Source organism: Aspergillus niger (genome assembly GCF_000002855.4).
Source record: "Aspergillus niger supercontig An04".
NCBI lineage: Eukaryota > Fungi > Ascomycota > Eurotiomycetes > Eurotiales > Aspergillaceae > Aspergillus > Aspergillus niger.
The window spans coordinates 1735085-1761024 of NT_166539.1; the positions used below are offsets into that span (position 1 = coordinate 1735085).

The window sequence follows — 25940 nt, forward strand, 5'->3', positions numbered from 1 at the left end:
ACTAGTTGGCTATTATTGACTAGTGACTAAATCGGGTGTGTGGGTGGGTTCCTTTGATGCGACGGCTCTACTGTTATGGGTTGGCGTGGTGAAAAAAGTACGTGTGTCTCCGTACTTTTTTGTTGTTCTCGATGTCTGTGTAGGTGGTTATGCCCTCATAAGCAGATATTCATCCTTTGTATGTTCTACTGCCACCTTTTGCCTTAGTTATCAGGTGTAAATACGCACTCCCAAATCTTCCATAAGCGTCTATGCCGTTTCAATTTCTAAAGAGATTATGACGCCGCGCACGGTCACACACAAAACACACTCTCCCACACGGCAGGGATGACCGATCAGGTATTCATTCCGCCCCGGAGTGCCCGACAGAGATTGACCAGCCGCGTTTCAAGGCTGAGGGAAAATATACCCCTGTCTGATGATGTATTGACATGTTGTTCCGTGGACAAAGCATTCCCGGGAGATGCATGTGTGTCTTCTTTTGCGCGGAGGTTATGGATATGCATTGGTCATGCAGGTAGCATTTCCGCGGGTGAAATGGATACCCAATTTCCGGGGTTTACCCTGACCTGGGCCGCTTTTTGGTCTGTCTTGATATCTAGTAATAGTCGGTTTTAGTGTAGTGTGACTATCTGTTTATGTGGGAGTATGGTGGGGAGGAATGTACTTTACTATATATCTAAGACAGTTTTCTCGCGTTTGTAACGAATGCGTTTTGTACTAGGGTCCCTTTACATAACTGGAGATTCAACACTCGATACGCTTCGATATAAGGTTCTCACGTTGGACGTATGTGCAGATAACAGTTAGTAGACTGTATTGTATTAAAAACAAACCGCGTCACTATACACTGTACCCAGCTTTCACATATCATCCAGATCAATGTCCCGCTTCACCAACGCTACCGGTGCAATGAACTGGTATCTCCCCCAGAAGTAATAATACACCGACGCAAAGCTAACCATTGCCATGTACATAACGATACTCCAGTTCATACTATGCGCATCGACAGTCTTTGTAAGTGGAAAGAACGAAAAGACAAATATCGGAAAGAGAAACGCCAGACTAGCTATGTTGATGGTCATTCCGAACCGACCGAGCGACCACCGTCGCGGTGGGAGCTTTTCTCCGCGCAGTCGCTTCAGCAGAACACACCCAATGGACAGGATGTATGCTGACATGAGCGATGTTATTGTTAGTGAGATAACAGCGTTCAGAGCTAGGTTGGACCCGATATTGATGAGGCTTAAGATCGCGGTCACAACGAGTGAGACGAGGACGGAGTTGAGGGGTATGTTCCAGCCAGGAGTGACCTGCGTGGTTACAACAGGAATCAGCGGTGTTAGTAGCTGTTGCATGGAAGCACTTACGTAGGCAAAAAAAGATGAGAATGGAAGTCCTTGGTCTCGCGCGAATGACCACAGCTGGCGGGATGCTGTGGCTACCTCAGTGATCGTGCTAGCGGTCAGCGTGATGATAAGGATGGCTGTCATGGTGTTTGCTGCCGCGTAGCTACGGGTAGTGTTGTAGAATATCTGAATGAACGGAAATCCAGTCGGACTTTGCAAGATGTTGTTGACATCACCCAGGGTGAAGCACAGGGTAACAATCATAATAAAACCGAGGATACCATTGACACCCACTGCAGACATCATAGCCTTGGGAAGTGTCTCTGATGCGTCCTTGATTTCTTCAGCTAGGTTTGTGTTAGCATCATGTTTCCAGTAATGCAAGAGGCGCTTACACATATGGACTGAGCAATCGTATCCAATCATGGAAGTTATAGTGGTCGACAAGCCGACAAGCGTAGCGGTGCCAGGACTTCCCCATTCGCCTCCATCGTAGAATTCGGTGAAGACAGCCTTTGCGCTATTTCGAGGAGCAAGTACCCATAGTGGGATAATGATAGCAAATAGGCCCACAACATGGATAATGAGTATCAGACCCTCAACCATAGGCAGGTTCTTGGCTAGGAACGTGTTGAATAAGATAGAAAATGCTGTGATAGCTATAACAAGCAGAGTACCGTGCCACCGCTCGAATTCGTATGTTGGACGATTTAGCACTATCAATCCTTGGATTATAGTACCTGCCAGATATGCAATGGCTACAATGGCACATTGCCAGCCCGTTGCACAAAGCCATCCTATTTTCTTTGTCAGACTTGACTTGGAAGAGCGCATATCCTCGACATACCCGTTATATAGCTCAAAAACTTCTGTCCCCTGCGTGGAGCGAATTCTGATACCCAGTGGTATTGACCCCCCGATGTTGGTGACCTTTGATCAAGTATTAGAATGCGCTCGACTCTCCTTCCAGACATTAAGTACCCAAGGGCTGCGAAACGTACATAGAAGCCATCTCAGCTATGCTGGCAAAGACGAGCGCGAAACCTGCTGTGACGATAATGAAACCCCATATTAACCCAGCGGTTCCTCCATCTGTCAGACCACTGGTCAATAACCTACTCATTGATTAGCCAATAATCCACAGTGTCTGTAGTAGTGCTCACGTTAAGATGACCTCCCATGTGGAAATCAACGTACAGCCGAACCCTAGAATCGAGACGAATCTGAAATTCCGCTATCTTGCATTAGAATAAGGCAGCTATAGCATGAACACAGCATCCTAACCCTTAAAACCTGGACACGGCCCAGAGCACTCATATCGCGCTGGTCTCTGATAGTACCCATGTACTTGGGGGCCACGAGGCCCTTTGATGCTTTCTCAACATTTTCAGAGCCCTCCACATGTATTTGCCCTTCAATCCTGCCACTCTCAAAAGCCATGGTATTGAGGGAAGGAGTATATGGCCTCAATTGAACTCGACAAAGTAAGTATTATAGGCATAGACAATGGCCGTTACTATCCCCAAGGATGGTAAGCAGGTGGGAATCACTTAATCCGTGTCAACGCATTCTTGTGGCGCTAGGTCACAATCTTCAGCCGGACACGACATGCTAGATAAAGGCAAATCTGAAACATATTCTGGACTTGCATGTGCGTATTGGTGGCTTTGTAGCGCAGATCAAGTGTGCTTGCTTTTTCTTGTGCGAATCTCGGGATCATTATACGAGCTCGCTGTTGGGCACAATGGCGGATATATCCAAGACATTGATGCCTTGACTCAAAAGTGAGATCTGTTATATAAATCTGTAGGGGCCCTAGAGCTTCTAACTCGAGGCATATATGGTGGCTTTGCCTATATCCCGACTGTCGGGATGAGGATCCCCAGTTTTGATTCCAAGTAAGGGGTAAACAGACGGAAAGGCAGCCAGTCTCCGCGGGGAGAGAAGGCAACCCCCCACGTTCGATCACGAACATGCGCCCATCACCTTGAATTGCACGCGCCTGTAGCTTTAAGCGAGCAATATAAACGTCGATCTCGATATTGATCCTCATTACCACCGCATTAGATATTGCTTTGTCGCCTACCACAAAAATCAAAGCCTCTGCAAAACTGTTGAGCGCAGCGCTGGAACCACCGAAATCAAGCAAGGGTAACAAATGGATTGATCACGGTACGATCTCGGGGTATCCTTTCATTTGAAATACCCTTGTAGTCCAAAGGCCTGAAACCAATCTGCAGGCTAGAGATACCCGAGCCTTCTTGGAGTCATAACATTGTAGAATAATATGCTTTTTGCTCCGGCATAGCCACACGCTGCGTCGGGTTGCCATTTGTCCCACCTGACAGATCGTCATCTTGAACGTGGGCTGATATGCAGCCCCTTGACTGCGCTTGATCGTGCGGTCTAGATCGACACAGAGGGTTTAGTCTTCAGAGAGCTCCCAAGCAATGTTTTGTTTCAAGCAATAAGTCAGTCCATCATACTTAAAGTGATTGCCCATTCTCTTAACAGCCAGGATGAGGCAACGGACTGGCTGATATCGCTCCCAGTCCATGCCCCTTGGCTGGCTAACCATGACAATTTCACTTTTCTCCCGACAGTATAATCCTGGCATGTGGCCCGTGTGTCTGAGAGGCATATTGCTAGACGTGCATCATGTATCCTGATCGCATGCGTGGGCTCTAACTCAGTCACAGAAAAATCAGCCAACCAACCACAAAGATTGCGTATCCTGGAAAAGCAAAAAAGCGACACTACCACATTGTATAAGAACATATCTCCACCATCCTGGTCGAAGCTTTCCGTAGATGATGGTCTTTGCTTTCGTTTATCTGTTCCCAGGATCCGAGAGGCAATCGACACATCCTGCCTCAGCCATAGCATGAGCGGCCCGTATGTCCCACCAGGACAATCTCCCCCATTCCAAGTGGTAGATGATTTGCATCATGGAGCTTGGATTATCATCACTGGAGCTCTGGGCCTAGTCGTATCTCTTGTCAGCTTCTTCATCAGACTGTATGTGCGAATTGCTCTCCATCCGCCGTTTGCATATGATGATTATCTTCTCCTCGGAGCGACGGTAAGTCACTTGATTTCAATACTGGATACTTGTTCTAACAAGTGTTGTCGAAACAAAGATAGTAGCAATCGTGCAGGCAGCGCTCCTATTCGACGCGGTATCACATGGTTTCGGGACATCCATTCATCTTCTGGAACAAAATCAAGTGGACAAAATCCAAACAGTGCGTTTAGGTTACCACCACTCCTTCAGCCACAAGCTATGCCAACATCTCCCTAATAATACCCAGCTTATCACAGTCAGCGACATTCTCTACCTAATAACCGTCTACATCTCCAAATGCTGCGTCTGCGGTATCTACCTCCGTCTTACGCCCCAGAAATGCCATAATCGAGCCTCCCTAGCCACCCTCGCTCTATGTACAGCATGGGTCATCCCAGCCGTTTTCATCATCGCGGTGAACTGCGAACTGAATCGTCCATGGAAAGGTTCTGGGGGCCAATGTATGAATTTGGTATGAAACTCCCAGCATATTCCACAAGAATATTGGCATACCGCCTGCGGAAGGATATGACTGACAACTCGTGATCAAGTCCAAGCGCTGGCAATTCATCGTCGCGTTGGACATAGCGACAGAATTGATCATCTTCGGATTAGCCGTCTTCCTACTTTGGGGACTATTCATGCCTCTTAAGCGCAAGCTGACTATAGGGTTTGCATTCATGTTTCGGCTTCCGTGAGTATCCTTCCTGCTTACCGAGTAGTTCCCTAGCCCCAAACAAACAACGAGTGGCATAGACTGATACTGACACCTGCGTCGCATATTAAGCTTGATAATCTTCTCCGTCTTCCACATATACACCATCCTACTCCTTGTTCACTCCCCGGATCCCACACTAGCCGTCGTCACACCCGTCATCTGGGCCCAGGTTGAACTCAACTATGCTCTCGTGGCGTGCAGTATCTTCTGCCTGCGGCCGTTTATGGCGGCCGTGAGCACCAACTACGGGACGGCGGGTGACTCGAATCTCGAGAGTACAAGTGGAGTGTCGCGGTCGTGGAAGGTTGATTCGTCCAAAGCGGAGTCTGGGCGACAGACTAATTTGAATACTGGGAGGCGATCGTGGAGGATATCGGGGAGATTGGACGGGGTAGGGTATAGTGGGCGTCAGGCAGGTCCTGTGGCTGAACATACTAGTATTGAACTTGTTGAGATGGATGGGCAGCGCAGTGTTGAAAGTGATGGTGGGAGTGCAAGGATGATGATCCGGAAGGATGTGGAATATACGGTTGAGTATGATAGGCGTCGCGATTTGAGTATGTCTGGTGCTTATTGGAGGTAGTGCTAGGCTATTCTATCGATGATGAACTAATGTTGTTCGTAAATGTATATATTGTATAGTATGGGCGCCTCTATATGACTAGCGCTCCGTTAAATGAACCATAGGAAATATCTAGAACTCCTACTCCTTCACAGACTATATACTGATCAGATGGTCTTTCATATGTATAGAGATCATCTGGTGTCAAAGCTTTATCACCGATGGCGACGCCCGTTCGCCATGCATGTTTATCACGGAAAGAACCCCTAGCCGCATTATGTACTTGAAGCAGTTGGACGCTTGAAGGGATGCGCTTCCGTGTTCCTGCTCAATTTTTTTTTTTTTTTTTTAGCAAAATATCCGCATGAAGGATCGGATAACAAGTTGTAAAACTTACAGCACATATTCGTCCAGATTCACGAGGTCCGGCTCGGAAAATATGAGATAAAAGTACTTTAGAGTCTCTGCCAGCCAGAAACTTTCCATGTAGTCCATTTGCGGCGACTCGGGGTCCCGGACATCGGAAATGGCTGCGTGTCCAAATGAGGTCCGCGTCATCTTGTCGATATTTTGAAACATCCTCCACGCAGCATCCTGCAGAGACCGGTCCCCCGTTATACGGTACATTATGAAAACCGACTCAATAGCTTCGGGTCTAAGATGGGATTAGACGGAAAATGCAACACCAGAAATGAGCCAAACAGACATACCGTAGTAGATACTTGGGGTCGGGAATATCAACTACGCCTGGCGGCAGTTTCTTGCCATCCTTTGAGGTGCTTGTGGGATGAGAGCTTTGAGGTAACTGGCAATTCTCATCGTCCTTACACACGGTAAGATGCAAGATCTCTGGCATGATCCCGGTCGGCATAATATCATATGCCCAAATGCACCCATCGACCAACTTCCGCGCGACAGCCAAATCTTCGGGTCGGTCAAACACCTTGGATCCTATGCCGACAGTACCTCCAAGGTAGCACTTAAGATGTTCCCACTGGGGCTCCAGGTTACTCCGGGTAGAAGACCCAGTAACGCGGAGGTTCCCAGCAAAGAGAATATCTCGGCCGTCTTCGGTCATCGGGCGGAAAAGCAGGCGGCTCTTCATCGCCTTCATGAAGGAGTTGTACATTCTACGGTACTGGTTCGTCTGCCCTCCCAGCAGCATGTGCTCTTTCGGGAGGTACTCATATGTCGAGTCAGCCATTCCACCGATGGTGAACCTGGGATCAGCGAATTCCAAGTCCTTAGCATTGACCATCATGGGCCACATCCCAGGTACGTCGGTTGTCTCCTGAGTATCCTCGAGAAAATCCGCTATCCTCTGGATAGCATCAAAGTATTTGGGGTCCTTTGTAAGTTGAGATAGACGCGTGAATTCTAGGTTCAATGATCCGAGTTCAGCAAGTATGGTGTTTCGGCCCGGCTCGATGCTCAGACCATCCGCAGATCTAGATTCCCGTCAACATGGCCCAGCCCGAGTCAGAAGGGTACCCTAGCGACACCTAGATATCCCTTGGTAACCTCCGCATCTGGCTTCACGGGTGTCTTACCTGGTCCATTCCCACCGAGATTGCGGCATCCGATTACGAGTGTCAAAAGAACCATAAATCATGTCCGCAATCTCAACTGCCTTCTTCAGGAGAATCGGATATTTTCCCTGGGTCAAGTCGTAGGCACCAAGAAGCCCGCCCAAGTACCGGATATTGGTCTCGAAGACATTAATTTGAATGGCGCTGGTGGTAGTGAAGTCGATGTACTCCAGCGCTTTCACAGCCTCCTCAAATTCCTCAGTGAGTCCCATAATAACAAGAGTATCTAGGGAATCCACCAAGGTAGCTGCCCAGCCTGCAAAGGTCTCGCGGTGACCGCCACTGATGGGAGAGAGCTCGTCTTCCAGCCAGGCATTGTTCCTGTATCCTTTCCACGCGTGCTGGAATGCCTTCTTGACCGCACGCTGCCTTTTTACCCGTCCCCATCGTGCGAACCACGACTCCCTAGGAAATTTGTGCTGAATTCGGGGAATAGTGGATGGCTCAGTCGAAGGAAGGGGGATGTAATCGGAGATTGGATACTGCTCGGCATGTTTCCGCCAACGAATCCTACCCTCTTTATGTGGAGGGGGGTCGTATGGATTTCTGAAATGGTGGTGGTAGTGTGGTTCCGCACCGGGCGGTAGACTCGAGAAAAGAGCGTATGTGATGCATAGGAGAATGATAGTGGGTAGGAGGTAGCTCCGTCGCGCCATGGTTACGGCAAACTATAGACAATACTTGATAAAGAAATCGCTAAATCAACGAGGAGCAGACAGCAAGAAGGAGAGGACAGCTGTACGGATCACAGCAATGGGTTATATTAATCAAATGAGAGGTAACATCGGAGATGCGTGAGCATGCTCGATGCCAGATTTACCAGTAATCGGGCACGGCGAGTTAACGCCGACGAGATTAAAAAGAGGGGATGGTTCTTGAGTTGGACACCAAAAGACCGACCAAGGCGACGGTTCTTCGCAAGTGCAGCGCGCTGGTACAAACTAGACAAGGCATGGGCACCGTATATACCCTGTTGTCGAGGATCGCCCCTGGTCCGGTCTTTCTATCCCAGTTGTAGCTGGCAAATAAGCATTGGCGCTGCGGTGGAGGTATGTTACATCCGAGCGTTTACTGCTCCATCTTACAAGCGTCTAGCCATGGGTGGCATGTTGATCGAAAAGAGGAGAGGGTGAATGGCTGAAAAGGTTCATTGGCAAAGAAACTTACCAAAGTAAGTAATAGTCGAGCGGAGCGTAAACAAGCAATATGGTGAAAGGATCTGCCCATTGCGTAAGCTAGTGGTCCCTTGGACCCTGGCCAGTCTCAAGGATGACAGAATAGGGAGTGTTAATCCGCCTGGAGTGGGTGCGATTTTCTATTCTTGACCTCTTGACGTCGAATACTCCAAAACTAAGACCCCCTTGTGGTCTCAGCCTCATTGCCCGGAGTATTTGTCCCGCGTCTTGGCAAGGAGAGACATACGCGCGTACTGGGTAGAGAACAGAAAGTGGAAGTGTGTTCCCCTGGATATGCCAGACCCAAAGTCTAGACGGATCTCAGTACGTCGCTGTGGCTCAATCAGAGACAGAGTCGGGGATAAAATGTGAGAGTGGAGCCCCGAGGACCCAGACGGCCCAGGTATTGATTACTGTTGGTACTCGCAGTGGAGGTGGGCCAGTGAACAGCCACAGAAGATGAAGGAAAAGCGAGTCGGAGGTCGGAGTGGGAATTAATGCCAGTTGGGGTCGAAGTGTTGCTGGGGGCGGTGTTTGACCAGTTTGCACCTTTGTGGCCTGGACTCCAAGGCAGTCAATAATGTCTCCAAGTCGTGACGGGTCACATGGCCGAAAAAGCCACGGACAGTCCAATCAGTCCTACTAGAGCTCCGTCTGAGTGGTATAGTCGAAGCAACATAAGCTACTGCTATTGTATTCCTCTGGGTATGTCTAGATGATTTTCCACAAATAGCTCGATCCAATCAATACTCAATATACTGATGTATAAATAGACATAAACGCATTGCACTCCGAATGAGTTACTTGTGCTGCGTGATTACCACCAGACTCACTACTAATTATTGAACCATACTATTGTGATTGGCTCTTACACATCTCTACTGCACTCAATTTCCTTGCGTTCAAGAAGATACCCCTCTTGCTTTCTCAAACTTGGCACGTGAATGCCTTCGTAGGCGCCTTACTCAAGATCAAGAAAAACCATCCATAGAGCTATATCATCTATCAAGAGAACTACCAGTCACTACAAAATGCCTATCACAGGGTAAGCGCTGATCAGTCATCACATATACTCACATCATGCTGACTCCAACCAACCAGAGTCTACTTCATCCCCTCCAACCCAAATGCATCCACAGGGCTAGCGACTATCACAGAGCGCCTACACACAGCCCTAGCAGACGAGCCAACATTAGTAGGCCGTTGGTTCCTCGAACACCGACTAATGCGCGATACTCCATCATGTGTTCCTGCCTCAGCATCCCAGCGCCAAGTACAACCGCGCTATATGCAATTCCTATCACTGTCTTTTCACTCTAACCACGGCTTCATCTACACCTCTGAAGCACTAGAGAAAAGCACTCATCATTCCACCACCAGTGTTAGCACCACGCCAGCTGGCTCACCCACCAATTCTACTGCTCAAAGTGGAGCTCCAGGCGCAACAGCGCCCACCCCTTCCACCCCATCTAATGCTGCTGCACAGTCAGGAGGACCAATGGTGATGACCACCGTGCCGCTTCCATCCTGTAATGCACTTTTCCAGCACTTCGGCTACGCCTGCCAGCCTTTCTGGTGCCATCGACACACGGTAACCGTACCAGGCGGTGTGGTCTACGATGTGGGCGATTTCCGAGTCCGAGTGGGTGATGTACGACAGACTCAGCCAGCAGCGAGGGTGCGCGGAACAGTTGTGGAAATTGAATGGCGGGGTCCGTGCATAGTTGATGCGATTTCAGCACCACGGAATTCGAGCGACGGACAAATAGCTGATGATGGCGACTCCGGGATTGATATGGCGTTCCCGGATGCTATTGAAGACGCGGATATTGATGCAGAGTATGCGGCTATTGCGGCGTTGATTAGGGAGTTCTGGGCGAGACTCGGCATTGAAGGAGCCAGAGAAGCTATTTTGTTGCCGGATGTAGGCAAGGAAGCCAAGGATCGGTTGAGGAGATTGAAGCAGAAGGGCCGAAATACTGTTTCTAACGAGGCGAGTCTACAGCAAGCGGAGGAGGATCCGGATCCGGATGCGGGTGTGGATGTGGCGAGGCAGTTTATGGAGATTTTTAGATTTAATCGGTAAAGATAGCAGACCTCGATAATGAGATCCATGATATAAATTTGGATTATGTAGGAGATTGCTTATTTGAGAAGATGTATGCTCACTAAGCTGGCGGATCGTAGCTTAAAGGGAGATATCTCGTATATTAAGTTCTGCGTGGCATGTGGTACAAGGAATGTACACAATGTGCAGGGGGTACCGTCAAAGAGCACTGGGAACCGGGTTTGACTTAAGGCCTCCACATTTGGTGCTCTTTGTTTCGAACGGGAGAAAGTGTGTGAGAATCAATGAACTAGCAGCATAAGGCCATTGTCTCCTGTCTACATCAAAACGCTCTTATAATACCAATGATCATTATCCGATGCAATCGACTACGAGATGTCGATCGATTAGAATCACGAACACGACATGGGACCTATGGACAATGGTGAAAGGGGTAAGAGGGACAAAGGGTATTATGGAGAGGGACAAAAAACTCTTGCGGGCCACATCACGCAGGAACCCCTAGAAAAGATAGAGCCCTCCCAATCTGACATGTTCAATCTCAGCTCGCTCAAACCAGTCTAGACCTATATGGTCGCCTCTACCATTCCTGCAACATTAGAACCAACATTGGTAATGCGAAGCGCTCGACCATTAAGATGAATAAGAGTCATAGCCAAATGATGAGACTACAAGGGACGGGATGGGATAGAAGATGGGACATTGTGGAGTATATTTCATTGCTCCCCACCCTTTCCGCTAACACAAGACAAATAGAACATGAAGAACCGTTTATTTTTGCATCATGAGCTGGACGAACTCGTTGTCTGGTAGCAGAGTCAGTATGTTATGTTATGAGTATAATCGGGCATGGTAAACATACAGTCGATGCGGCCATCACCGTCCTGGTCCGCCTCACGGATCATCTCATCGACTTCGTCGTCGGTGAGCTTCTCGCCAATGGAGGTCATGACGTGGCGCAGCTCCGCGGCGGAGATAAAACCATTGTTGTCGCGGTCGAAGACCTTGAAAGCCTCGCGGATTTCCTCCTCGGAGTCGGTGTCCTTCATCTTACGAGCCATCATGGTAAGGAATTCTGGCGGCAAAAGTCAATCACAATCCAGCCCGCATTTCCGCCTTACAGGCGTAAATCTAACACATACCGGGGAAGTCGATCGTTCCGTTGTTGTCAGCGTCAACCTCGTTGATCATGTCCTGAAGCTCAGACTCGGAGGGGTTCTGGCCAAGGGAGCGCATCACAGTGCCGAGCTCCTTGGTGGTGATCTGGCCTGATTCACCGATTTAAATTAGTATTATGATCCAAATCGTTCTGGAAAATGCTGTCGAAATCCCGCAGTCGGATCGAGCGCTACAGGTATAATGTGAAGGGGATAGAATTCCACCCACCATCGCCATCCTTGTCCTATTAAGTCCGAAAACACATTAGCATTATGCTCCGGTAAAGATAGCTCATCGATCAGGATGATCGGAGGGTCATTCAGGGAGCACTCACAAAGAGGGAGAAGGCCTCCTTGTACTCAGAAACTTGCTCTTCGGTCAGAGAGTCGGCCTAGACGATGCGATGTCAGCAATCCTGTTGAGAATGCCAGGCAGATCTGCCCCGCAAAGTGGGGGATTTTCAACACAACTGGCCGGGACAGCGAGGAAGAAGGCACATACCATGGTTGATACGGGATGTGATAAGTCACGGGAAGGAAGTGAAGCTGAGTAGAAAGGAAACAGGAAAGCTGGTGGCCTAAACGGTAGCGGTAAAGGGCTGTGGGGGGAGGAGAAGGTGGTGGTGGTGTTGGTGGAAGATGATTTAAGGGGAACCCGAATCCATCATAATAATAAATGACCATTGAGCTGGACGCCTGGCAAGGCGGTCGCTTATGCCTGAAACGTGACCCGCCCTGGCCACCATGTGCCCTCTGCGCCTGGAATCGCTGTTCTGTCCTGCCCGCCCGTCACTCAACTCGCCTCCTTTTGCGCGCCCCTCTCCATACTTTGGTTGGTTGCTTTTTCTTCAGCTGCTGCAGGCTAACTGCATCCTGTCATATCTGCCTTATGAAAATGCCCGTTGCCTAAATACAATCGCTAGAACGGCTGCAAGTTGAGCCCAGCCTTGCATGTAATCTGTAAGTAGGCGCCCTCTGGCCAGTTGCTGACGACCAGCCGTGGATCCCGGCAGTACCAAAGCTTGAAGGCAACAAGTCCCGCCTGCTTTTCACCAGGACGAACCTTGTTCAGACTCTATACCCTGGAACCTTGATATGGGACACTTCTGTACCTGAGTATTCAGTCTTGCAACCACCAAGCAGAGGATAACTCTTGTCCATTCCCTGCGACTTCTACGGCTTTGATAAAGGCGTTCGCAATCAGAACCATAAGTTGTTCCTCATGGCGGCATATATCCGGAGTAGATGCGCATGTTATCTGGGCTTGGCATGCTCTGTAACCAAGCACAGTCGGAAAGTGACAACTTCTATTGCCGACATTATCGTCGCGCGAAGTTTGCGATAGTCAGGCTAGAGCCCTGCAGCCGAATTAACTTCCGATCACGATTTCTCCTGTTTGGCCTGCTAAAGCTGCTTGTCACAACCAGAAAAAATATGCACTTGAAATAGCCCCATTGCAGCTATCCATTTATTGATGCGTCTACTCCTTAGTACTAGCTGTCCACATCTCGTCACATAAAAGGCATCCAACCCGACTACTATATACTCCTAGCAACATCTTAACATCCGAGCTTGACTCCTAGGAAATGCCTGCCCTTTCAGCTCTCCCTAGATGTGTCCGTAAGATGCATGACCAAAGTAGCCAATTTCACCAATCACCACGAAGTATCATATCGAAGATGGAAGATACAAGCCGTCACTCTTGTCTCACAATGCTCCAGTAGCCAAGTAGCATCTACGAGATTCTGAAACAGCGCAACAGTACTCTTGTGGGCAATGAGCTATGGTTTGTAATCCATGGAACGTAGACAGCAATACCACATTATCTGTCGCCCATGACGGACCTCTTACCCTCATTCAGGACATCGTCTTCCGAACATGACCAAAACGATCGAGATGCATAATCTCGCATAATTACTCAGGCATCATCTCAGAGCATCGTGGCTGACGTAATGAATTTAGATCGGCGCGGCTGATACCGCATTAGGATTGGTGCGGCCGTCCCTTCATGTGCAACATGGAGATGGGGAGCTCCGGGAAGTACAGCGGTCCTATCGAATACACCCAACGACACTCAATTCTACGACGCGGAAACGGCCTATACACCTCGCTCCCATACCACATGTCCGGATATTCTGCTCTGAGCCTATTGTGACTTGAATCTCGCTATTCATTCTAACCACATCCCTGGCTGGACCATGATCAGGGTGGCCTAAGAGTGTCCCCGACGAAGGATCACCGCAGACCATCAACCCTCTCTACCTATCCTTCACAATGTGGCGGGACCGTACCAACCTGTAATGCATCCCGGGCTAAGTTATGGTGGATAGCGAAGATAAGGAACTAACAACTATCTCAAAACAGCTACATTTCCTACCGCCAGTCGTTCGCGCATCATCCAGCCAAGAAGCCACGTTATCTCGGAGCGTCCAATGGCTTCTCGGATAGCCTATCGCAGCCCGAGGAGAGCCGACGACTTATTTCAGAAACAGGAGGACTCGACGATGATGGCGATGCAATCATTGAGATGGACGTTTTACCCCCGCGCTGGGTCGACGTACAGGAGGAAGTGACGGAGCTACTTGCGGACATTGCGCAGAAGTCCTCCCACCTCGATAAGCTACACCAGAAACACCTTCTACCTGGATTCGGAGACGAGGACGTACGAAAGCAAGACGAGGTAGTTATAGAGCGGCTAACGCAGGACATCACGCGCGCCTTCCATGAATGCCAGAAAGCGGTAAAGAAGATTGAGACGATGGTACGGGAAGCCCAACAACAGGGTGGAGTTAGCAGCGGCGATGAAACTATGGCCAAGAACTTGCAGATATCCCTTGCTGCTAGGGTGCAAGAGGCTAGTGCTCGGTTTCGGAAGAAACAGAGTACCTATTTGAAGAGTGAGTTTATCCTGGGCTCAGCTGCGTCTGTTCGTTGAGCTAACCGAGTTGCCTGGTAGAATTACGAGGATTGGAGGGCGGATCAGCGCCATTTGAACGGTCCCCGACACCGATGCAGAATCCATACACAGACCCGTCGCTAATGGAATCCGATGCGGACAAGTCGTTCTCGCAATCTACACTAATGCAAACGTCTCAACGACTGACGGGCCAGAACGATGCCGCCATTGAACAGCGGGAGCGGGAAATCAACGACATCGCGAAAGGAATTATCGAGCTGTCGGATATTTTCCGTGAGTTGCAGTCTATGGTTATCGACCAGGGTACTATGCTGGATCGGATAGACTATAATATTGAGCGGATGGGCACGGAGGTCAAGGCCGCGGATAAGGAGTTGAAAGTGGTACGTTTGCGTCCGGTGCAGCCACCCGAAGTTAAGTTTCCACTAACCAATCTGCATATTGTAGGCTACGAACTACCAACGACGTACAGTGAAGCGCAAGATCATGCTCCTGCTGGTGATCATAGTCGCAGGCCTGTTTATCGTTCTACTGGTCAAGCCGAAGAAGCACAGTTCCCCGGATCCCGCTCCCGCCCCGGCGCCGCCACCTCCCCCGCAAACTAATGAACAGCCGCCCGCAATGGCTCCTCGTGCCTTCCATACTATATACCGCCGCAAGAGGAGTCCCTCTTCGTTACGGACTGCGAGAAACAAATGGGGTGATCCGGATATATTTCGATAGTTCGCATTTTAGCGTTCCATGATAATAATAATGAAACTAATTCAAGTAAAGTCCAGCGACGTATCAGTTCCTTTCGAAAAGAATCAAGTAGTACTGCGGAAATGAACTTCGGACGTATTGCTAATCGCATGAACAGTGGATATCCAGATATTATCATAAGAGGCAAGAATTGGTGCGCCTCCTTGCAACAGGAAATGAATAACTACAATTTCAGGAAATGACATATAAGACGATGGAAGAAATTGTGTTGAGAACAACGAATCTTCGGGAAAAAGTTGAGCGAGTTTGCGCTTGCCACCGATCGCAGAGTGAGTGATTGTGATTGGCCTCATTGCTGGGCATCGCCTTCCTGTTTCAAGAGCTCAGCTACATCAGCATCCAAGTCGCCGCCTGCGAACTGAGCATAATCCTCCTCTTCGTGCGTAACCTTGCGCCTCTTGGCATGGAGCCCGTTTGAACCGTCCGTTTGGTGCTCGCCGAGTCCCACAGGAGGGAAGCCCGCCGCCGAAAGAGATGAATCGGCCGGATTTCCGAATCCAGGCAGGGTAAATCCACCTAGTATCTGGGGTTGAGGGGGCACTGCGCTGAAGTCTGATTCCTGTGCGGCCTGCTTGGGAGAACCAACAGGCGTAATAGCCTCAACTGGCGGAGGAGTCAGGGCCTCAACTTCTGGACGAGAGATAGGTTCTCCCTCTGGCCCAGCATCGCCATGGTTGACCGCAGGCGAATTCTCGGCAGAAAGCCCTCGCATAATCCCATCTTCAACCTCCCGTTTGGTGGCTTCCGTCTCCGATTTTCTTTCCGTCAACTGTGCGACCATTGATTGTTCTTTAGATAAAGCTGAGCGATTAGTTTCGAGAAGCTTCTCGAGACCCTCAATGAGTGCAATGCGTGATTTGATCACCTCGGATACAGAGCTTTCTGCATTCGCAAGGGCTTTCAACAACTGGCTAAGCCGCGCCGCATGCACTGGAGGTGTAGGCAAAGGCGTGCTAGGGTCATGCATCTTATCATACTCTGCATTCGCAGCTGTGGCAGACGCAGTCGAAGCCACTGTAGCCTTTGAAACGGCTACTTGTAGAGGCACTAGAGGCTGAAGCTCAGACGGTGTTGAACCCGACGAGCTTGAAAAGAGAGACCCTCCTAGCAACGGTTTTTTACCGGTAGAGCGTGACTTATCGATCTCTACGGCGGAGTAAGCAGGATGGATGAAAAGAACAACGCAAGGCGACCTACCATCTACTCGAGCTTCTACGGCCTCCTGAATGGGAAGTTCAAAGATTGATCTCTGTCTCCATACTTCAACCACGCGACGAAGCTTTTGCTGAATATCGTTTGAGGAACCCTTGTATGCGATAGCCGTGGCCTCTGCGATGATCTGGTAAATGTTAACTCCTGATACCTGCCAGGGCCAATAATGATACACTAACCGGCGAGAATGCGATGAGAAAGTCCTCTTTCCGTCGGGCTCTTGACTGTTGCGCGACCTCTGACATGCTGTTAGTGTTGGTCCGCAACCGACCTGGAACGATGAGCTATACCATTGGCCAAATATATCAGGTTCAGACGTTTCGGTGCTGGGGAATCGCGGAGTTTCTGCAGCCAGAGCTGTGCTGTCCGTTCGGCGTGCCGTCTAAGGTTGAAAATACATATGAGTAGAGCCCTTGGATATACGAACAGTTGTCATCTTACCTGTGAAACATAACCCATTGCGCAACTGTGACAATGCCTTCCTGGGTTTCGTTGAGCGCTGAAAGCTTCGCTTTCACAGCATCATCTGTATATGCCATTCTGATTACTTGCTAGGATGGCCAAGCTAGAAGGCAACTCTCGTAGAAGGAGTAATGAAAGATGTGTGAATGCAGTGTGTTTTGCTCGCCGCGAGCTAGGACTTGAATCGCTATTCCTTAAGCGCGAATGCTAGAACGAATGACAACGGGCACAATGTACCAAGTGTGCACAATAAAAGAAAAATTCACTTCAGCTTGAGTCAGATTGATATGACCACTGCCCTGGATATCTGACGTGAAAGAGTGAAATGGTCCTGAGGAGTAGTGAAGCTCATCCGTCGCACCTGGTAATTGCTGTGTAGCTGTCAGACCGCCTTCCCGGCAGAATCCGGGGGGTTCTCCATTCATACTTGGAACGGTCCGCTCGATCCCCAAGACGCCAGCTGGAGCCTTACGTTCACATTCCCATCTCTCCTCATCTGACCCCTTTCTCTTAGTCCAACTCCTTTGCAGAATCAATCTATAACTCAGTTTACGATAATTGAAAAGCATGGCGGATCGTTTCCCTTCATTGGAGGACTTCTCTGCGGGTGAGCAGCCCGCATCATTCCCGCCAACACTACACAACACTAACCCCGGTGTCTAGGCCAGACCGAAGTCGTCGAGACCAACGGTGCCTCTGATGAAAGTGACTTCCTAGCTCGCGAACGGGCTATGCTCGGTGATGATGCAGAACAATTTGCGACTCCCCAAGATCTGTCGCCGACGACGTAAACAATGACGACGACTTACTGGGAGGTGCGGATGCCGCTCCGTCCGCGGGTGGTGTTGAGCCTCAGGAGATCGCTGGATTCGAGTCTTCCTTCCCTGCTCTCGACACACAGAACGAGGTATGAGATATGCTGGGTCTATTATCGGGGAGTACTCTAAAATAACCACCAATTCACAGCAAGTTGCCCCTGGCGGCACAATCACTGGGTCGGGTGCCCCCTTTCCACCTACTGGGTATTCCAACTACACAACTCAAGCCCCGGAGGAGGAGCCAGAGCCCGTTAGGTAGGTCTCGTCATATATCAGCAGCCAGGCAATCCGTTCCTTGACTGTGTGTCATGTCGCTTGTAGGGGGTCCATGTGCTAATGGAGATGTCTTGCAGGGAATGGCGTGAGCGGCGAGATGCGGATATCCAACGTCGTGCGGAGATCTCGGAGGAGAAGAAGGAATCTACCATAAAGAAGGCGCGCGAGGATATTGATGACTTTTATGTCTCATACAACAACAAGACGGACAAGCTTCGTGCCCAAACCCGCGCTGAGGCAGATCAGTTCCTGTCCAACCGGGAGGACACTTCTTCTGGAGGTACTAGCTGGGAACGCATTGCCAAGCTTGTCGACGTCTCCGGAAAGGGAACCAAGGGTGGTGCCAGCGGTTCTGGTAAGGAGCGCTTCCGAGAGCTGCTCCTTGATCTTAAGAAGGACCAGAATGCCCCCGGTGTCAGCGGCGTTTAAGCAGCTGAACGCATAGTGTGTTCTAATTACAAGGACTCTGGATACGAAGAAGGCCGAAGTCCACAAGATAAGTCTTCGGTCTGATGATACGATCTCAGAGAGTGGGGAACAGTTGTAGCACTGGAGGTTACCCTTGTCCTCTGCATTCCAGCGCCTTTTATTATCATGACCGTCATCATTCATACCACCTCCGTGCGCCTCAGATTCTCGACCCGATCGTAACTTCTTATACAGGAGTTCGTCAAGTACTTGAGCTAATGGCTATTTCTCAGTACATGTGTCTTCTATTCAATTCTTAAACACATGTCTTTTTATGTTGCTTATTTCCCCTTGATGTAGGTAGATTACACACATTGGAACATTTTAATTGCCTCTCACGTCCACTACTGCTTAGGAACGTACAGTCCTTATGCAAAACATCAGAAGAGTTGGTATTCGCTAAAAGTACATTTTACTTGGAGCATGTATTCACACATTGTAACCCTCCTACTCGGAGGTCGGGGCTTAGATGCAATATGGACAATCTGAATTCATCCAAATCAACCATTAAAACAGTCGCTGTTGACGAACACAATATTTCCACCATCCAAAACATGCATTACTAGTTTTCATACCTCAATCAAGCTCGGTGATATCACCTCCCGGTTCACCTACTTCCTGTTCCTCTCTTTCCCTCTTATTCTCTGCCTCAATTTCTTCCAACTTCTTCCTTCCTTCCTCTGTGGTCGCGTCAACAATGCCTTCTTCCAGGCTCAGCATGCCGCTCTGTCCTAGCTTCTCAACGACATCTTCGGCTTCTTCGACGCTCATCTTACCGAGCACCTTGTTGACCTCATCCAAGGACTCCGACGCCAAGGCCGTCTGTAGGTCCTTGGAGAAGGATTCGTACACCTTGCGCGCCTCAACCTCAACAGGGTCATCGCCCTCAGCAGAGGGTATGTTGATAGTAATCTTTGTATTCGGGTCCACTGCATGCAGCTGAATCTGTTCCACTCCAGCGGGGTCGTTAGAAGCAGAGCCGTCTTTGGCCAGCTCCGCAGCGCGGGTCTTGATTTTGTGGTAAGTTTCGTTGACGTCGTTTCGGAAGAGTGTTCCAGCTTGGTGTTCTGCGGTGGTGATACTATGCGAATATACCTGTTAGCAAGTGACTCACATCGATTGATCGTTCGCATACGCACCGTTTGAAGAAAAGCGAGATACCGTCGCGACCCAGGGAGCGGCAGTACTGCAACAACAAGCCTTGGTGAACGCAGGTGCGGGCGTAGTCCTCCTTGCCCTCCATTTGGCTGTTGAAAGCTTCAACCAATAGACCATCCGTTTCTTTCTCAGCAACAATCTGTGGGTTCTCAGAGATGAACTGAAGCAAAGCACGGTAATCGTTGCGGTTGATTTTCGCAAACCGCTTGGCAAGTTCACTGGCCTTGATGTTCTCCGGATCCTCCTCTTCGTCATCGTCATCAGCTTGTGGGGCAGCAGCTGACTGGGACGAGCCCGCCGTTGATGCTCCAGGGTTCAGAAGCTCGACTGTCTCTGTCTTTTGGCCCTTGGCCTCGCCAGGCTTGGCGATATGGGAAGTGTTGAAGCCCTCGTGCAACCCCTCGCTAGTAATTTTGCTGCCTTCTTCCTTCTCAAGCTGGGCAAGTCTTTGAAGAAGCTCCTTCTGTAAGCCCTGCACCTTGTCGTTGTGCCTCTGAACACCCTTGATGTATTCCTGATAGAGATTCCCGGAACTGACATCACCCATCTCATTCTTCACCTGGTCAACCAGAGCGCTCATCATCTGTGAGTACTTAGGTTGTTCCTTCTCCTGAGTATGGACTCCCGCCGGGGCTGCGGGAGGATGGTCCTCCGATGGGTTGCCTGCAAACTCCATAAGATTCTGGAAGATCACTTCCTCGACGGACTTGGATCCTTCATTCTCCTTCAGGGCCGTAAGGAGCTTGTCGATTCGTGCAAGGAGCCCGTTATTGACAATATGCTCGTACTTCAAAGTCTCAATCTCATGGCGGCGTTGGGCACGTTGTTGATGAATTTGGGCTTGTTTGGCCCGGATAAAAGAACGCTTGTCGACATTCGGGTGCACTTCAATGTCGGAGTCATCAGACAGCTCCAGTGCATCCCATTTGCTGTAGTCAAGCACCATGTTGGGCGAGTGCGGAATGTAGTCGATGGTATAAGGAGGGGTGAGGGTGGGGTAGATGAGTAGATGTATAAAGCCTGGGAATGGGGTGGAGTCGTAAATACGGATAGAATTTCAGATAATATACGGTCAACGAACTCGACTCCAAGTTTCCTTTTGAGCTTAAAAACCAAGAAATACACGAGCGCAGCCTATTCCAGCGTGAGAGCGATCATCGAAAGCTCTCGACCAGCTTCGACGGCGGCGGAATCGTGGCAGGCGGTGTCCGTAGGCAGAACCGTCGCCGATGCGAGGCCGAACGGCGATGGCCGGACTCGCGGCTTCACGGCTGACATGTTCTGACTTCCAAGTGTCTAGCGGTCTCCCGGAGAGCGATTTACTTTCGATTTGTCATGAGATCTAGCAGACACCGGGCTGTCTAGTGGGATATGGCACCCTGATTACTCCGTTTGGCATCCATTTGAGCAGCCATCCGAATCCGCTTTCTATCGTCCGAAATGCGCGGAGCCAGGTTGCTGGCTTCCTGGGCCCCCGGCGTCACCGCCAGACGGGGAGCTCAGGTGAATGGGAGCATACTCAATGAGCTCTACTTCAATGCTCGTCCACTTCAATCAGGAATTGGCATCTCTGGCGTCTCTAGCCGACAATTCTCGGGAATTTCGGCTTCATTACGCAACAACTTCTCGCTGACGTCTGGACTATCCATCCGTCAAAGTAACGGTTCACGGTTCGATATCATACGGTCGCAATTAATAGCGCAATCTCGGTACTTCTCCTCGTCGCAACGGTCATTGGAATCCAAGCCAGTGAACTCATCGACTAAATCTGCTCAAACGAACAACGCCACGGCTCAGGACAAGGAAGATGAAGACATAGACAAGGGCTTCGAGCTATCGGAAAAGGGAGCTCAGGCTGCGCAGGTAAACCTTGCCGCTAAGCTAAGCAAAGACGGCTCTGGGAATAAGAAAGCCGGTTTTAAAGAGATATGGAGACTTCTGCTCATTGCGCGACCCGAAGCTAGAAAGCTTGGGTTTGCTTTCTTTTTCCTGCTCATCTCGTCATCAATCACCATGTCCGTTCCCTTCTCCATCGGCAAAATCATGGATGCAGCTACAAAGTCTTCTGACGAAGAAGGAGGCGGTGGAAACCTGCTCTTTGGCTTGAGCGTACCGATGTTCTATGGTGCTTTGGCCGGTATCCTGACATTGGGTGCCGCTGCGAACTATGGCCGTATTGTCATTCTCCGTATCGTTGGAGAGCGCATTGTCTCAAGGCTTCGCTCGAAGCTTTTCCGCAATACTTTTGTCCAAGATGCGGAATTCTTCGATGCGAACAGAGTGGGCGACTTGATCTCACGACTCGGTTCTGATACCATTATTGTGGGCAAAAGTATCACGCAGAACTTGTCGGACGGTTTGCGAGCAGCCGTCAGTGGTGCAGCAGGCTTTGGTCTGATGACCTATGTTAGTCTCAAGCTGTCCAGTGTCTTGCTTGTGCTGTTGCCGCCTATTGGTCTCGGAGCATTCTTCTATGGTAGGGCGATAAGGAACCTTAGTCGCAAGATCCAGAGAAACCTCGGTACTTTGACCAAGATCGCGGAAGAGCGTCTTGGTAATGTCAAGACTAGCCAGTCCTTTGCTGGTGAGATCCTTGAGGTGAACCGATACAACAACCAAGTTCGCAAGATCTTCGAGCTTGGCAAGAGGGAATCTCTGATTAGCGCTACCTTCTTCAGTTCCGTAAGTTCCCCCGTATTTTTGCCTTTCAATTTAGCGCCACTTAGCTGACAGCTCGATCAGACTGGCTTCATGGGCAACATGACGATCCTTGCATTGCTTTATGTTGGAGGCGGCATGGTTCAGTCAGGTGGCATCACGATTGGAGAGTTGACTTCCTTCTTGATGTATACTGCTTATGCCGGCTCCAGCATGTTCGGTCTCTCTAGCTTCTACTCCGAGCTGATGAAAGGTGTGGGAGCTGCCAGTCGTCTCTTCGAGTTGCAGGATCGTGAGCCAACGATATCCCCAACGAAGGGAAAGAAGGTTGAATCGGCTCGTGGTCCTATCCGTTTTGAGAACGTGAACTTCAGCTACCCCACGCGACCTGCTGTTCCTATCTTCAAGGAATTGAACTTCGAGATTCCACAAGGGAAGAATGTCGCCATCGTCGGACCTTCAGGCGGAGGAAAGTCAACCATTGCTTCGCTTCTACTGAGATTCTACAACCCAACCGAAGGACGTGTTCTGATTAATGGCCAGGACATCAGCGAGATGAACGCCAAGTCCCTCCGCAGGAAGATTGGTGTTGTTGCTCAGGAGCCTGTCCTGTTCTCGGGATCAATTGCTGAGAACATTTCTTATGGCAAGCCACGGGCTACCAGGTCAGAAATCATCGCAGCAGCCAGGAAAGCGAACTGCCAGTTTATCAGTGATTTTGTAAGTAGAAAACCTACCACTAGACTGTACCTTCTACTAACATGTTTCTAGCCGGATGGACTCGACACTCAGGTTGGACCCCGCGGAGCTCAACTCTCCGGTGGGCAGAAGCAGCGCATTGCCATCGCTCGCGCTCTCATCAAGGATCCCGACATTCTGATCCTGGATGAAGCGACCTCTGCTCTTGATGCAGAATCTGAGACATTGGTCAACAGCGCTCTTGCTGCCCTTCTTCGTGGAAACAACACCACCATCAGCATCGCTCACAGACTGTCTACAATCAAGCGCTCTGATACTATCATCGTGCTTGCCCCTGATGGAAAGGTGGCCGAGCAGGGCACCTACGAGGAGCTCAGCTCTCGTCCTGATGGCGCCTTCACAAAGCTGATGGAATGGCAGATCAATGGTGGCGAGAACACACCAGCAAACGCCCCCATCAGCCCAGCGACGGAAGAGAAACTGTGGCAGTTAGAGAAAGAGGAAGCTGAAGCTGACGTCGAAGATGCCAGCAGCGAACGCGACCAGCAGAAGAAGTAGGAGCGTCCACTGCTTCGTGGATGTCCAGGCGCCTGCCTTCCTGGGCACCCACTCTTTGTTTTTTATTTTCTTCGTTATCTTGTTTTCAGCAGTGTAGAGTATATAGCTCCTCTATGGGGCACATAGTACACTATTGTCTAGACAGCTGGGCCGCCTAAAGCTGGATGTACTATCTATCTACTACGGGATACCCCCCACACCGGGGTGGCTCAGCTTTTGGTGACTGGATAGATAAAATATAATACCCATCTCTACTTCTGAACTATATTCTCTGTGCAATTGTTGACACGCTATCAAAGCTTTTGAGCTATTGAACTCACTACTTGTTGATTGTCGTTGTCGTTGAATTGATAAGCCTCTTAGTCACCCAGTTCAACGTGACCCGCGGATTACCATTCTTGGCGAGTGTCACGCCTCATGACCAGCTGCTGCTCATCTTCTTATCCTCCGCGTCGATCTTCCCTGCCTCACTTTGTCTACCATCATGGGCTGAGCCTTGTACTACTCCCTGTCCCCTCTCATCACTTGAACAGGGACAACCCAAAGACTCGCTACAATGGACCGCATCCGCGGGCTTATCGCTCGCCGGCCTACGTATGAAGCAATCGAGCAGCCGGTTGACGCCGACGACGAGAGCATCCGCTTAACTCGTGAAGAGGAACAGCATCCCCGTTTCTCCAAATATGAATACGCAGTATTCTTTCTCTTGGGAGTATCTATGCTATGGGCATGGTATGTCCGACCTTACAACATCCGCATTGACTGCATCTATCTGACTAGACCGGGACGTCATAGGAACATGTTCCTCGCCGCTGCACCATACTTCTACCACCGTTTCCACACAGACGACTGGGCAGCAACCCATTATCAGCCTTCAATATTGACCGTATCCACCGTTACTAACCTAGGTTCCTCGTTCATCCTGGCCAAGCTACAGAAGGGAGCGTCCTATCCGAAGCGTGTCACCATCTCTCTGCTTATCAACATCGTGGTGTTCACGCTCCTGGCCTTCTCCACCATCCTGATGAAGGATGTCGCAGTAAGCACATACTTCAGCTTTCTCATGATCATGGTGTTTGGGGCCAGTCTTGCGACCGGAATAAACCAGAATGGCGTGTACGCTTACGTCTCCGGCTTTGGAAGAGAGGAGTATACCCAAGCCATCATGGGCGGCCAAGGCGTAGCGGGTGTCCTACCCTGCATTGTCCAGATCCTCTCCGTGGTCTCCGTGCCAAGTAAGAAGGAAGGACAAAAAGCACCACAGGAGTCCTCCAAATCCGCTTTCGCCTACTTTATCACGGCGACAGCCGTGTCGTCCTTTGCTCTGCTAGCCTTCCTATCCCTCGTCAAGCGACGCGCATCCTCAACCCTCTTAGACCCAACGGACGACCACAGCGACCCAGATGTGCCAGAGAACAAGTCTGTCAGCCTCTGGACGCTCTTCAAAAAGCTCCGCTTCATGGCCTCGGCCATCTTCCTCTGCTTCACAGTCACCATGACCTTCCCTGTCTTCACAGCGGAGATCGAATCCGTCCACGACACTCCCGGACGATCTCGACTCTTTGATCAGGCCGTCTTCATCCCTCTTGCATTCTTCTTCTGGAATGCAGGTGATCTGATGGGCCGAATGCTCGTCCTGTTTCCCCGTCTCTCCCTTGTTAACCGTCCCTTCGTGTTGTTCCTCTTTTCGATTGCTCGAGCCGCATTCATCCCGCTGTATCTTCTCTGCAACATTCGCGGCCGGGGTGCAGTCGTCGAAAGCGATTTCTTCTACCTATTTATCGTGCAGTTGCTGTTCGGAATAAGCAACGGGTACCTGGGAAGTAATTGCATGATGGGCGTTGGACAGTGGGTGTCTCCTGATGAACGTGAACCTGCAGGTGGGTTCATGGGATTGATGCTCGTAGGTGGGCTGACTGCGGGAAGCTTGATGAGCTTTCTGGTTGCTGGTGCTTGATTTTCGGGTACATATTATCGGTAGTTCACGGTGTTTTGGGTTTCATTGCTATAGACTGCAGTCATACCGTACTGCTATCGTGGGTATATGCCAGCGTATCCCTCTTGTATTTCGAGCTTTATGCTGCCCAATCGATCATAGGTATATAGTGGTTGAGGTATAATAGGCCGAAATAGCAACTACTGGGTCACTTCTCATACAAAGGAACTACTCTGAACCAGAAGGCCATCATGCCATCAAGATACATTAGTAGATCAATTAAACCAGTCAGTCAACACTGACTGACCCCACGGAATCATCTCCCCAACCAATG

The 25940-nt window shown here is 49.9% G+C and overlaps 11 protein-coding genes across 11 annotated transcripts; 6 read left to right on the forward strand and 5 right to left on the reverse strand.

Moving 5' to 3' along the window:
• Positions 1-863: 863 nt before the first annotated feature.
• An04g06970 (uncharacterized protein) lies at positions 864-2789 on the reverse strand (the record flags this gene model as incomplete). The annotated part of the gene is made up of 7 exons (XM_059747622.1): positions 864-1313; positions 1371-1696; positions 1745-2146; positions 2197-2279; positions 2351-2464; positions 2547-2587; positions 2634-2789. The coding sequence occupies 7 exons, from the start codon at positions 2787-2789 to the stop codon at positions 864-866; spliced, it is 1572 nt and encodes a 523-aa protein (XP_059603636.1).
• Positions 2790-4233: 1444 nt separating this feature from the next.
• On the forward strand, positions 4234-5714 carry An04g06980 (uncharacterized protein; the record flags this gene model as incomplete). The annotated part of the gene is made up of 5 exons (XM_059747623.1): positions 4234-4431; positions 4508-4604; positions 4671-4885; positions 4971-5107; positions 5201-5714. The coding sequence occupies 5 exons, from the start codon at positions 4234-4236 to the stop codon at positions 5712-5714; spliced, it is 1161 nt and encodes a 386-aa protein (XP_059603637.1).
• A 254-nt stretch (positions 5715-5968) lies between these two features.
• On the reverse strand, positions 5969-7938 carry An04g06990 (uncharacterized protein; the record flags this gene model as incomplete). Its single annotated transcript, XM_001402023.3, has 4 exons — positions 5969-6017; positions 6091-6348; positions 6404-7141; positions 7244-7938. The coding sequence occupies 4 exons, from the start codon at positions 7936-7938 to the stop codon at positions 5969-5971; spliced, it is 1740 nt and encodes a 579-aa protein (XP_001402060.1).
• A 1550-nt stretch (positions 7939-9488) lies between these two features.
• Positions 9489-10543, forward strand: An04g07000 (hypothetical protein; the record flags this gene model as incomplete). The annotated part of the gene is made up of 2 exons (XM_059747624.1): positions 9489-9502; positions 9559-10543. 2 exons carry the CDS (start codon positions 9489-9491, stop codon positions 10541-10543), a joined length of 999 nt encoding a protein of 332 aa, XP_059603638.1.
• Positions 10544-11296: 753 nt separating this feature from the next.
• Positions 11297-12187, reverse strand: An04g07010 (uncharacterized protein; the record flags this gene model as incomplete). Its single annotated transcript, XM_001402025.3, has 6 exons — positions 11297-11331; positions 11388-11600; positions 11668-11793; positions 11912-11927; positions 12018-12074; positions 12185-12187. The coding sequence occupies 6 exons, from the start codon at positions 12185-12187 to the stop codon at positions 11297-11299; spliced, it is 450 nt and encodes a 149-aa protein (XP_001402062.1).
• A 1769-nt stretch (positions 12188-13956) lies between these two features.
• An04g07020 (uncharacterized protein) lies at positions 13957-15204 on the forward strand (the record flags this gene model as incomplete). The annotated part of the gene is made up of 3 exons (XM_059747625.1): positions 13957-13979; positions 14047-14579; positions 14639-15204. 3 exons carry the CDS (start codon positions 13957-13959, stop codon positions 15202-15204), a joined length of 1122 nt encoding a protein of 373 aa, XP_059603639.1.
• A 446-nt stretch (positions 15205-15650) lies between these two features.
• On the reverse strand, positions 15651-17025 carry An04g07030 (uncharacterized protein; the record flags this gene model as incomplete). The annotated part of the gene is made up of 5 exons (XM_001402027.3): positions 15651-16507; positions 16559-16700; positions 16753-16811; positions 16864-16955; positions 17015-17025. 5 exons carry the CDS (start codon positions 17023-17025, stop codon positions 15651-15653), a joined length of 1161 nt encoding a protein of 386 aa, XP_001402064.3.
• Positions 17026-17602: 577 nt separating this feature from the next.
• Positions 17603-18558, forward strand: An04g07040 (uncharacterized protein; the record flags this gene model as incomplete). Its single annotated transcript, XM_059747626.1, is given in 4 exon segments — positions 17603-17642; positions 17699-17942; positions 18002-18108; positions 18207-18558. Coding segments are annotated over 4 exon segments (743 nt in total), but the record flags the coding sequence as incomplete, so codon positions are not given.
• Positions 18559-19173: 615 nt separating this feature from the next.
• An04g07050 (uncharacterized protein) lies at positions 19174-20701 on the reverse strand (the record flags this gene model as incomplete). Its single annotated transcript, XM_001402029.3, has 2 exons — positions 19174-19678; positions 19737-20701. The coding sequence occupies 2 exons, from the start codon at positions 20699-20701 to the stop codon at positions 19174-19176; spliced, it is 1470 nt and encodes a 489-aa protein (XP_001402066.1).
• Positions 20702-21195: 494 nt separating this feature from the next.
• An04g07060 (uncharacterized protein) lies at positions 21196-23670 on the forward strand (the record flags this gene model as incomplete). The annotated part of the gene is made up of 3 exons (XM_001402030.3): positions 21196-22437; positions 22498-23133; positions 23185-23670. 3 exons carry the CDS (start codon positions 21196-21198, stop codon positions 23668-23670), a joined length of 2364 nt encoding a protein of 787 aa, XP_001402067.1.
• Positions 23671-24226: 556 nt separating this feature from the next.
• An04g07070 (uncharacterized protein) lies at positions 24227-25627 on the forward strand (the record flags this gene model as incomplete). The annotated part of the gene is made up of 2 exons (XM_001402031.3): positions 24227-24402; positions 24466-25627. The coding sequence occupies 2 exons, from the start codon at positions 24227-24229 to the stop codon at positions 25625-25627; spliced, it is 1338 nt and encodes a 445-aa protein (XP_001402068.1).
• Positions 25628-25940: the final 313 nt, after the last annotated feature.